Source organism: Lissotriton vulgaris, chromosome 7 (assembly GCF_964263255.1).
Source record: "Lissotriton vulgaris chromosome 7, aLisVul1.2, whole genome shotgun sequence".
Taxonomy (NCBI): Eukaryota; Metazoa; Chordata; class Amphibia; order Caudata; family Salamandridae; genus Lissotriton; species Lissotriton vulgaris.
The window spans coordinates 1,387,989,132-1,388,002,181 of record NC_141695.1 but is presented as its reverse complement, the minus strand read 5'-3'; the positions used below and the strand labels follow the sequence as shown (position 1 = coordinate 1,388,002,181).

Sequence of the window (13,050 nt, the reverse complement as noted above, 5' to 3'; positions counted from 1 at the left end):
GGGAAGGCTGGTGTGGTGCACTCACAGTGCTAGCTACATCTTAAGAACATTTGTGAAGTCACAGATATATGGGAAGCTCTGCAGCAGATCTCATACCCTTGCCCAGGACTTGTTACTGCAAGAGCAGTACTACACATTACCTCCTAGGATGTCACTTCAGTTGCACGCTCAGTCAGGAGGTGCAACTATAAGAGCACTGAAACCTAACAATTACGGAACATTCTATTCTGTTATGCAGCACACTTACTCAATTCTGTCGCATACACAGACTACACAGCATGTGGTTTAGGAAATAGTTTTATTTGTAGTATTTTAAGGCACACAGGCTAGCCACCATATTAATTACAAACCATGGGTGGCAACCATCTGTCTAACAGTGGTGTATGTCGGAAGAGACATGAGCAGGGTCTTACAGAAGAGAAGAACCTCAGCCACGGTGTTCATAGTTAAATGCATAAGCGTCAATAAACACTGTCCCTGTGGTAGTATAAAAAGGAGGAGAAAGTGGTGATAATTTATCAACCAGGCAAATCCAAGGTGGAGGTGACAGCAGGGCTGAGCACTTATAGCCAAGGGGGGCACATAGTTGAAATGGAGCAGAGCAGAGGAGGGGACGCGGAATCTTGAAGAGTGGGGGGTGCAATGATGCTCCTCTCATGTATCCTGGCTACCTGCAAAGTGGTGATAGCTCCCCCAAGCTCACAATGCCCAGTTCCAACTAGTCACTCCGAATCATCCCGGATGGATTTGGGGACCAATCCCAGCATGCCATTAGCTGTGGTGAAAAGGTTGATAGGGGTTGACCCATCTGTTATCAGTGTGGATTTAAGCCCCAGGCCTTTGAGAAGTTTCACCTGCAGAGGAAAATGAAATTATTATGTGCATTTAAAATTTATGAATTCCAGTGTAGAATGCGGAACTACAAAATTTGTAATTCTCAAAGTTGTCATAGTTGAATTACTCAATGACATTTGACTTGCTGTACATTTGGAATTGCCAAACTTGAAATGCTGGGTTCTCAAAACCAAGCACCTTGTTGCCAACAGTTCCCAAATGCAAACAAATAAATTGCAGGAATAAACTTTCCTATGTCCCACATTTTAATTTCTGAAATATACAGACGTGGGTGATTACTTGCCACATTTCACATTTCTATTTATAAATATCCATCAGGATTATTACCACATAAACTTTAGTGGCAAAATGCTGCTGTCATAAGTCAGAGTCTAAAAAAATGACTGGGGCCACTCCAGTAGGAGGTACATTTTGTTTTTTGTTAGGTCCTCAGGTTACAGCAACAGCAGGTAGGTACTGTCAGCGGTTCATCCTCCCTTCACCTGCACCTCTCCACACCACACACCAACATTGCATTACGATTCAGTGTCAGCATTCTAGACAACATCTCAAACATACATGGAATGGGGACACATGATACCACACCAAATTAAACACTTCTCAGCTGTATGCTGACATTCCATCAATATCTAAAACATTCCAAATTTAAAATTGTAAATTCCTCAAGGTGCAACATCAGAATTTAGAAACATCATACACAAAGAAACAGATTATGAATTTGTGATGCTTTGTCTAAAAATTAACAATGCGGAATAATAAATCGCTGCAAGAATTCCAAAAGATTACATTGGTAAACGGTTCTAAATTACAACCATGTTCACTTGTGAATATTTTTGCCCCTTCACCAAAACATTGTTTTCACAAAATATGAATTATAAAGCAACTGTGAGAAGTTGCAACATAATTTAAAGCAGAAGTACTTGCAGGAAGCTGGACTAAAGATTTGGAAACATTTTCCGGGAGGATGTGCCTCCGACAGGTTTGTAGGGCTGGGCTTTGGTCTGACCTGTGATAGACTTTTTACCAGACTTTTTACCAGAATTACAAGCCTTTCTTAGACACCGTAAAAATATATCTCACAACTACCAGACTCCTCACCCAGCCTCTAGTCGCATATACGTTTGTAGCTCAATCCTAAAGCAACATTTTTGTCAAGCTCTAACATCACAGAAAGCTCTCCAGCTTACCTGTAGCTCAGGCCCAGCCAACGCAATGTCACGGATAGTGGAAGCTCCAATGGCTGCTGTCATATCTTGGAACTTCTTTATCTCTAGGGCAGCCAGAAGCTGAGACTTCTCCACTTCAAGTTTGTTCTGTTCCTTGACGTAAAGCAGCTCCAGGTCCCGGGCCTTTTTAAGGCGCTCCATCTCCGCGTTCTATAGGAAGGTCAAGAATATACGTGGAAACATATAGCACCAGTGACATAAGAACTCAAAGTGAATAAGACTGATTGGCTCTTTTCAATCTGACAATTTGCCACCGTCACTCCTCTTTACCACTAACTCTATGTCCTAACAGACAGTGTTTCTCTCTAGTTGTGTGTCTAGGGTGCACTTTTCCTTTCTTCCTCTATGCCTCACCTTCATCTAGGGGTCATCTCTCTCTCTCTCTGTGAAACTATACCTATGCTTGCCCTCCTCACTCATCTTCCCCTATTCTAGGCCTTCTGCTGCCACTGACTGGCTCCCTGCCCTCCCGTAGTAAAAGGAAAATGTTACTCACCCTGTAAGCATCTATTTGTAGCCTATAGCTGTAGATGCACACACTGCATGCTTCTCCCACCTAGTGTTGGGCACGGACGTGTGAAAGTTGCTTTTCTTTTAAGAAGGCTTTCAAGCCAGGAGATGCTCTGTGACTCTACACTTTGTGAGCAGGGAGCATGGGCACACACTCCATGTTAGATGTTTTTTTTGCAGAGCGGGTAAGAGTAAGTATGGTGACAGCAGTATGGTGCACCATCATGAAACTAAGTTGAATGATAAAAGAAGCGATCTTCAAGTAGTGCCACACGTTTTAGGGGAGAAGGGTGGGCGCATGTGAATCTACATCGCTACATGTTACAAACAGATTCTTCCAGGATTACTAACATTTTATGTTCGTAGCTTGTGCTGCTGTAGATACAATTGATCTGCATGGACTATAAAGCAGTACTACCTACAAGCACTGACTAGAGTGTAGGTGATGCAGATGTCTAAAATAAGGTCCTTAAGACTGTCTGGATATTACCAAGGAAGGCAATGGTTGTTGCTTTCTTGCATGTACAGTGCGCCCTGGCGGTAATGAGGAGGGCTCTTTTTGCTCTATGGTAGTAAGTGTGGATGCACCCTACTATCCATTTGGTGATACTGGCCTTAGAAAGAAAGTGGCCTTTTTAAGGTTTTGAGAAGGCTACAAACAGCAGATCGAACCTGTGAAAGGGCTTGGTCCTCTCAAAGTAATAAGCAAGAGCATGTTTAACATCTAGAGTATGGAGGGCTCTCTCCGCTACTGAATTAGATTGAAGGGAAAAGAATAGCAGCTCTATACTCTGAGGTGGAAAGCGGAAACCACTTCTAGGAGGAACTTTGGGTTGGTTCTGAGAATGAACCTGTCTCTGTGAATCTGAATTAAGGGTTCTTGAAGTTTGAGGGATGCAACTCTTTAATGCGTCGGAAATAGGTTATGACTGAAGAAAGCAACTATCAACAATGGAAGGGGCACAAATGACAGACATGTGCCTGGTAAGGACTATGTTTAGGTTCCATACAGGGGCAGGTGAGACTCGAAAAGTTGATTTTCTAGAGGCCGTCGGTAAAGACTCTGATTTCTGGGATGCGAAAGAGGCAGGGGTGTTCTCTATTCTGCATGTATACAGCCATGAGAACTAGATGTAGCCATACTGAAGTGTTGGCGAGGGCCTGACTTTTGTAGATGGAAAAGATAACAAATGATATCCTAATCACTAGGCATAAGCAGGTCCAGGTGATTGGAGATGCAAAAGTGGGTGATCCTATTGCACTTTACTGCACTGCAGGTCTGCGGCGTAGACCTATGAGATTCACCCAACAGGTCTCTGCCTTTCTGCAGGAGGCACAGGCAGCCAAACTTTAGGACCTCAGGAGCCAGATCGCTAGATTGAACTACGTGGGGTCTGGGTGTCTGATCTGGCCTTGTTACCTTGTGGGAAGGTCTGGTCTGTTGTGGAGCTTCACATGGTGGTTGATGAACAGCTCTATTGTGTCAAGTACCAGGGTTGTCTGACCCATGTGGGGGCCATTAGGATAAGCTTTAGGGATGTCAGCTGTATCTTCAGTACCACTTAAGGGAGAGGTAGAAAAGCATAGGCCAATATCCCTGACCAGTTCACCCGTAGGGCATTCACCATGGACTGCGGGTGTGGAACCTGGGGGCGAAGTTTGGGCATTTTCGGGAGTAGCAAACAGGTCGTTGAGGGCACCCCAATATTGGAAATACTATAGAAGGACTTATATGTTGAGTTCCTCCTCATTGACATTGATGCATTCTGTTGAGTGGGTCTGCCAGAACGTTGCCCACTACCGGAAGGTACTCTGCCAGAAGGTGTATGCGGTGGCGACTCAGGGAAATGCCAGGTCTCCTGCTCTTGTGCTGAGAAGTAGGGGACAGAGTGTGCCGCCCTGCATGAAAGTCATTTTACCTGTCTTGAGAAGGACTAACTTGCCCTCTAATGATTTGATGGAAAGTCTTAAGAGTGAGGCATATGGTCAGGAACTGATAATGGGGGTGGGTGGACACATCATAGTATTGTCCCATGTATTGTCATGTGGTTAAGATGTACCACCAGCCGGCAAGAATGGTGTCCGTGGTAATAGTGGCGTCAGTGGTAATAGTGGCTTGACGAACAGTGTGCGAAAAAGGCCTGCCCTGCAACTGGTTGTTGCTGTTCCATCACTGTAGAGAGAGATGGGTGCTGGCCTTTACCAACACTAGGTCTTCCCGGTGATGCTGTTTGTGACCTTTATCTGAGAGGGATTCCTGCAAGAGGGGTTAGGGGGTACGTTGGGTACAATTATGATGAAAGAGGCATTTACTGAAGACGCACAACAGTTCTGGCTGTGACTTGAGAAATGGGCTGAGAAGGAAGTAGACTCTGCTGGAATGCAAACACCCTCTGCTAGTAGGGGTAGTGTTGGTCTGTGACGGTAGTGAGTACAGATACCAGAAAGGACTCGACCTGCAGGGCTTACAGGTGAGACGTGGTGTTATTTATAGTAACTCCTCAGCCATGAAGCAGGGAGATCACAGCTTGGGTGTGAGCTAGGCATTGTTGCTTGATTAGCCAATTGTTGGGAAGTGGAAAATAGGATGCCTCTTCGTTACATGAGCTCTACCACAGCTAGGCACTTTGTAGTGACTTTCGTAGCAGTGGTAACCCCAAAGAGAAGCACTTTGAATTGGTAATGATGATCCCTTACCACAAAGGAGATGCTGCGAAGGTGAATGACATGGATGGGGGTGTGAAAGTAGGCATCCTTAAGGTCTAGTGCCACCATGCACTTGCCTTGTCGGAACAGAGGGATGACATCCTGCAGGGTTCTCATATGGAATTATTCTGACAGTATGTATTAAGGCACCTGAGGTCCAAGATTGATGGCTGAACGAGCCGTCCTTTTTGGGGATGAGGAAGTAAATTGAGCAGACACCCTTGCTACAGCAATGAGGGGTTATTCTTCCGACTGTTCCCTTGTGGAAGAGCATCTGGAGCTCTTCATCTAGAAGGCTCAAATGTTCTTTGCTTAGGGTATGTGTGCGGGTGGAATGTTGGGAAGGGTTTCCAGAAGCTCTAAGCAGTAGCCATGGCAAACTACTGCAAGTACTCTCTGATCCGATGCGATTTCCCCCCAGCGGAAGATGAAATCCAACAATCTCCCCACAACAAGTGACATGATCGTGGTTGGGGAATGGCACTTCAGTGCTAAGAGATGCAGGCCCCTTTGCTTTGCCAGAGTTGCCCTCCCCCCGCCCTTGTTGTTGTCCCTCCAGACACCCCTGGTGTACCACTGCCCACTTGCCAGTGAGAACACTGCTGCCGTCTCTGGTATGAGTGAGTGGGATCAGGGAAAGTGGCCATGGCCACTCCTAGAGTCTGCTGCCCTCGGAGAGGAAACTCTGGAAGCTGGAGTTGGAAGGGCACTCCTAGATTTTGTAACGTCAGTGTTGTTCTTAACCTTCTCCAGAATCTCATCAACTTGAGGCCAAATAGGTATTCCCCACCAAAGGGTAGGTTGAAGATATGCTGTTAAACCTCTGGCTTAAATCTCAAGATAAGGAGCCAGGCATGGCATCTAAGAAGGATGCTGATGTTGACCCCTGGGAGGCTGTATCTGCAACACCAAGGGTGACAAGGATGGTAGGGCTAGAGATGGTCTTGGCCTCAGACACACGCTCCTCCCTCAATAACTGCATTTCCTCCCACAAACCTCAATTGTAGCCGGAGAAGACCGCCACAGATTTGGCTATGTGCCAGTGAGTAACCGCCACTCTCTTGCCGGGTGCATCCAGCTTCTTGCTCTTATCAGGCAACTGGTTATCCCTGTGACTTGAGCCAAACCCTACCTGCAGGTGGTATACACAGCTAGACCAGAGAGTCAGAAGGGCATGTATTTAGCTGTTTATCTGTGACATTCACCTTCCTCAATCTGTTCTGAACTCTAAGAAATGTTTGATCTCAAAAGCCTAAACGTCAGGAGACAAGTTGCTTCCCTAATGTAGAAGTGAGTCTCAACATAGCCAAATGGATTCAGCACAGCCACTTGCCCCATATTCTTGCGTTCATCCATAACTGGGTATCCAAACTGGTTAGTGTACATGCCATCTACCAGTTTGCTACTGTGCATTTATTGTGTGCAGTTAATTCTTCTTGAAAAGTTCCGTTGGCTTTCGGGTAGCAGACAGCAGTACATTTTGTGATCCATCTGGATATTCCAGTTTTGACACACCTTGGCCCTTCGATTCAAAGTCAGCAACTAGCTGCATTTTTATTCTAATTAATATTAAATGGATGAGTCAACCTCCAGGGCACTGGGGTACCCATCAGACATGAAGGGTCTTTAAAAACAAAGACTCTGATTACTGGAAATTCGGGAATGGATCTAGGGTTTATCCTACGTAACACTTTATCTGTGAAAGACTGAGCGCATAGAATTAAAATGAATGCCCCTTTAACATCAACAGTATTGGGAACAGTTTCCCTAAGATGTGACTATTCTATGAAGGCCGCAGGTGATGAATAATCAAATCATACACTCTTGATATCCTCTGAAAATAAACACCTTTCCTCACTACTTTCTTAATCATGACACCACCACCAATTGCATGAGAAAAAAAAATATTTCATACCTGGCTTCATTAGGAATTGTTAATATGAAAGCACCTAGAAAATATTTCCATATCTTAATGTGAGTCTTCATTATCAAGGCAACCCAGGCTGTAGGTAGTAGCATTCAGCACTTACTTCTAAGTGCCTGAACCCAGGAACCATGCTTTCAGGTTTTTGGGAACTTGGCTGTAGAGGAGATGTTGCCTGCTCTCATCAATAGCTGGGGATGTATCCCGAGCTTCAGCGGATTTTGAACGAACATGTGTAGGATGTCAGTGAATCATAAGTATCCATCCCAAATGGGAGCTAACAAGATCATTTCAATTAAAGTTGTTTTTTATAGCACATAACTACCAGACCGAGACTTCCAGGGCTTACTACAGCAACCTCTCCGGTAATACCTGCATGAACCTATATAGCTAGAGCCCATGCTTCAGAAAAGGTGGGGTTTAAGAAGTTTTCTGAAGCCAACTTCTAAGGGAGGCGGGGAGCTTAGAAACAAGATACAGAGCTTAGTAACAAGATATCCAAAGGAGCAGCCACCCCTTTTCGCTCTTAACCACGGGCACTGATGTAAGCACTTGACTGCTTGATTGAAGAGACCGCTCTGGAACGTAAGTTCCAGATGAGCGCTCTTCCCATGGATGGCCTGCTACAGAGAGCCTTAAAAGAAGTCTCTTGACCTGGAAGCCAGTGAAGCGGTACTAAGGCTGGTCTGGCTGATTGGGGTTTAGGTATTTTGTGAAGGACTCCGACTGCTGCGTTCTGAACCACTTGGAGTCTTCTTTTTATCACATATTTTGGACTCCCTGAATAATATGAGTTCCCATAATCTAGACATAAGTTTATAAGACCCTGCACCACTATACTCCTAGTGGATTGTGGTAATGGGATCTAAGAATGCCAAAACATGATGGTGCAAGTTTTCTTGTCTGCGTTTCCATTGTGAGCTTATCTATCCAGAATCCTAGAATTTTTACTGCTTGGGCAGGCTTAGGTAATTCTCGAAGATATTCGGGCCAAGCCAGCTCCATCCACCTTGATCTAGAGTTTCCGATCACAAGTACCTCAGTTTAGTCGCCATTAAGTTTCAGACTACTTGCCGACATCCAGTCTGTGACCTCCTTAAGGCATGAACAGAGTTGAGTGGAGGTTCGGCTGACATCTGGAATAAGGGCCATGATGATTTGTGGGTCATCAGCAGTGGACACTAAGACAAGTCCATGTGACCATTCAATTTCTGCTAAGGGGTGTACATACAGATTAAAAAGAGTAGGGCTCAAAGATGAGCCCTGTGGAACTCCACGTGGTAATTGATGGATGGTCGAAACGAATGTGCCTTCACACACCTGGAAGGTTCTTTTCGATCTTTTTCACCTGTATGGTTGTATCTTGATGACTAGCTGGAATCAAGAGGACTAGTGAAAAAGCATTCAAGCATTTTCGGGACCAGGATAGGGAAATACTTACCTCAGAGGCCTAGGTTGCCAGTACTTCCGGCAAATCTTTGGAATTCCTAGTGCAGCGTTGTAGTAAGCAGAGATATCTGTAGCATTCGCCATTCTCGGAATTTGCCCTACTTAGTGTTGCTGGTCAACCTCTCGGTGTCCATTGGGTCATAGACTATACATGGATGGAGCTCGATATGCAGCATATCTTCTGCTTGAATTACAATTTTTCCAAAGTTCTTTAACTTTATGTAGCGATAATATTGCATGCAAGAATTCCCACAACTTACCATTTGAGATTTGTCTCGAATTACCATAAATGACAACTGTATAGCTCTAATCCCAAGAACATTTCTATGAAGATGCCTCTCATTCATTCGCTGACGAAAAACCATTTGATGTGCGGTTTCCAGACAACAAGCACAGCATCCACAATTACACCACTAGAAACTGGTACTCTTTCCACGTAATTCTGGTAGATTCCCAGGTACTGCAGGGTGACTTAGATTTGTGAAATAAGTATTGCTTGTTATACACATTTTGGCAACTGCCCGTGCATTTTTCAGCTTTTTTATGTCATTCATTCAAAATAGACATTTTAACAAAATGATTATAATACGTTTTACTAATTTCACTATATATTGTTAATTATTCTATATGAAGTTCTAGTTTGTATTTTTATATAATACTGTTTTCCATTTTTCATTAGTTAGCAGTTTTTCTTATTAAAAGAATTTCACTATCTCCGGGTGTAATATGAACTAGATAAGGCCATGCAGCTTAACTGACACTTGTGTCAGATAGTGAATTTAAATTGGTGGCCAGCTGGCAACATTGTCTACCGGTCTCCGACACACACTACTTGATTTTCCATCAATAATGCTCTGTTTTAAGCAAAGTTGAAAAACAATACTTTCACCCAAAAACTCTTTTCACAATTGAATGATTATATTTTCTGTTATTCATCACAAAAACAGTATATTTTACACTAGAAAACAACTTGTCTTTGGTGAATTCTAAATTAATAAACGTAGCCATACAATAAATCTATACATCATGTTGACTTTTGACGATTTGCTGGTTGAACAATGTCGATGTTAGTGGCCCAATGCATTTCGGGACTTTTAATGTCCCTTCATCAGGGGAAACACTGTAAATAAATAAATAAATGGCAATCAGCAATTATTTTACAGTGGTATATAAGTAGCAACTTGCTGTCAAATAACTAACATCACATAACTCTTTAAAACAATCAGTGGTTCTCCGTATGTCACATTTATTAGTGCTCAATTTGTGCATGTGAAAACAAGAATTGACAGAGAAACCATCACCAATATGAAACCAAAGCGAATTACAAAAATTCTCAACTTACTCATCAAATAAACCAGTGGGCTAGTCCAAATCAAAAAATCGTGCCGTCAACCACTATCTGTTAAAGCGCCAAGCGCTCTGAAAGTTAAGAAAATATGTTTTTAGGCTCTTACACACAAGTCCACTGTGCTCAGTGGCTGAGGAAACGTGACAAGAAGCTGAGGAACTCACTAAAAGCACTCTGCAGTGTAATCCCTCCTAAAAAAGAAGAAGAACGAATGGAGACAATAAACTACCCGATACAACTATTCACACAATCAACCGTGTTTGGTGACTAGGGAAACATGAAAGAAAACTGGAGAACTTACTTAGAAAACTCCGCAGTGTAATTCCTCCCAGAAGAGAACGGAATGAATAAACTACCCGGTTCAACTCAGAGGGCCACACGCTATTCTACCATTGCTACTAAGCATTCTTACATACCGTGAAGAAACAGTCTAGAAGCCGACTCTCGTAGCGGGCTTAAAAGCCACTGCCATTAAACTATCTTCCTCACAAAACCGCACAGTCCTGTCATGTGACATCGTGACGTAACCAACTACATGAGCCTATCCCCGTATGAAGTAAGACCGGCATTCAAAAGCTGAATAGAGCGTCTCTAAACGACGTCACCACGTTGTTGTTAGGGGAAACAAACAAAGAGTTACCTGCTCTGCTTCATGCGAAAACTTTATTGCCTCAATGCAAAGACACAAACCCCCGTGAGCCTGATATATCGACTTAAAATGCATAATCGCTTGTAAATCAAGTCTCTTATTTGCTTAAAACGTCCTTGTGTCTCATGATTCTAAGCGCAACAATTCCCGCTCCCTAGTATCCTTCATGACGCGTGAAGATACTCTCTTAGCTCACTGTGGGTGTTTAAATCAGGCTTATGAAAACGTTCTAAAAAACGCTGTCATGACCCTCTAAAAATAACAGAAATAGCATTCTCGAAATAATTTTGAAAAAGAGAAAAACACTGTGCATTTTGTGTGACCATATAACATTCTTAAGAGAATCTTATTACAAATCATCCTGATCGTGATCCAGCATGTTTAAATTACAGGAAACAACTCAACTCAATACCATCATTAAGCCCCATTGGTGACAGTGTTCCTAAGCGTCCAATCCAAAAAGTCTCCCTTTGGAGTAGCCTTCTATTCGTGTCAAATCCTATGTTCTCCTGTGTTTTCTCTAGGTTTTGAAACCTCAACTGTGCTATTGTATGAGATATTTCTAACCAGTGTGTGGAAGTCATCACTCTATTCCTAATTCTACTCTTATGCTCTGTTATGCAGGTTTTAATTTTCCTTTCTGTGTTTCCCACAAAGCAATCCGCATGGACACTTAATGGCACAAATCACATTGTTAGTATTACAATCTCCTCTGTAGTGAATTTAACCACATGCAGGATTTTAAGACCTATCACGGCCAAAAGCTCAGAGTGTCTTTCTCCCTTTGTAAGAGTTACTCACTGCTCCACTCTTTGAGTCAGGACATGAGATGCACCCCTCTTCACATTCAAATACTTAATGATCTCCTCAAATGCCTTGAAACACCAGTCTTGACCAGAACCCATAGAGAAGAGAGCTGGCAACTTTACTTGCAAAGCTAAAATGCCTTATGCTGGAGTGTGCAAGATCCTATTGTGTTTTACTGTTAGACTAAACTGTAAACTCAATGATTTTCTTTGCCCCAGTGTACCGTTCTTTGTGGAACACTGGGTTTTTCTTGACAAAGACGGAATTACGCTCTGAGGAATCTTAGAATTTTCACAGTGCTAGTCATACGATATGCCCATCCCCACCACTCCCCTCCCCCCACCCCCAACCCAGTAGCTTTTTCTCAATTTTGTTAATGCTTCCACACTTTCTTCAGCACTGGTTATTCCTAAAGCATACTCTGTGGCAGAACATGAATTTAAACGTGGGGTTGGATCATGTGCAGCACTGTAGGTCTATTTAATGATAGACTGTGCCCCACAGTAGGCATATATATTTCAATTTTTTTTACTATAATCAGTTCTAGACCCATCCTCCAGACTATAGATTAATCCATAGCATTTAAGTCCATAAAAGAAGCATTGTGAAGAATAATCACCACGATTATTTGTTGCGGGTGCTCACCACTATGAACATTTAAATTGATTGCTTCACCGTAAGCGGTCTTCTCTGGACTTTAATGTCTAGACTTTCACTTATCATCAATATAACCCTTTACCCTTGCATGCTGCCTAAATTCACCATCTCTGTCATGCTTCTCCTCTCACTCATCATCTGTTACACTTTGTCCCAGGCACTTTGTCCGCACTTACCGTCTCTATGGCCATGGCTTCAGCCTTCAGCTTGGCTTGCAAAACTGCACCTTCACCCTCAATCTTTGCAGCCTCAGCCTTGGACTCCGCCTCAGCCTTTGCGGCTCCTGTGCTCTCCACACGGGTGCTGTAATGAAGCATGGATGAGAATAGGTACAGAACCATAACAAATGTGAGACTACAGCTTGTATATCATGAGAGACAGTGTTCTAAATAGGCAGGTACCACATATCTGTACTTATTTAATTTCAAATGGAAAGTATAAGCAGTTCTCAACAGGGTTGCAATAGTTTTTACACTTCTCAATAGCAAACAGACAATATGGAGGGGTACCTACACTGTTATACTTCATGTCAGGGGAGATGCTGTTCTCTAGTCCAGTTTATGGGTAGCTGTTAGGATCCGAGGTTGTGGCCAATAGGTATTGTAGTCTACTGTTACATTTACTAGGTGGGAGTGTTTGGCACTCTAGGGTGATCATGAAAAAGGCTAATTCTGCACTGAAATTTGTCCTCATGATCCAGCAACTGAATCAGTGCTGAATTTGCTAAAAAAATAAACGCAGGGGTTGAAAGTTTTACTTAGGCGCTCGGAACTGGCACAGGGGGATGCAGGGGTTGCCAAATACCGTGGTTGACTAGTTTTCATTCCCCCTCATGTGTCTTTCTTCTAGCACCCTACACTCCGTCTCTTTAGCTCACTCTTGCAGGATCTTTTTTATTCCTGCCTTTTCCCATTATCTA

General features: G+C 43.2%; 1 protein-coding gene across 1 annotated transcript in view; it reads right to left on the bottom strand.

Moving 5' to 3' along the window:
* Positions 1–281: 281 nt before the first annotated feature.
* The window catches only part of LOC147703771 (major vault protein-like), a 274,496-nt gene continuing 261,727 nt past the window's right edge, over positions 282–13,050 (bottom strand). The window contains exons 15-17 of the mRNA XM_086932120.1: positions 12,308–12,434; positions 2,043–2,231; positions 282–854 (exon numbers count right to left, since the gene is read on the bottom strand). Of these exons, the coding sequence (XP_086788246.1) occupies positions 723–854; positions 2,043–2,231; positions 12,308–12,434 (448 nt within the window). The 3' untranslated portion in view covers positions 282–722. The remainder of the gene's footprint in view (positions 855–2,042; positions 2,232–12,307; positions 12,435–13,050) is intronic.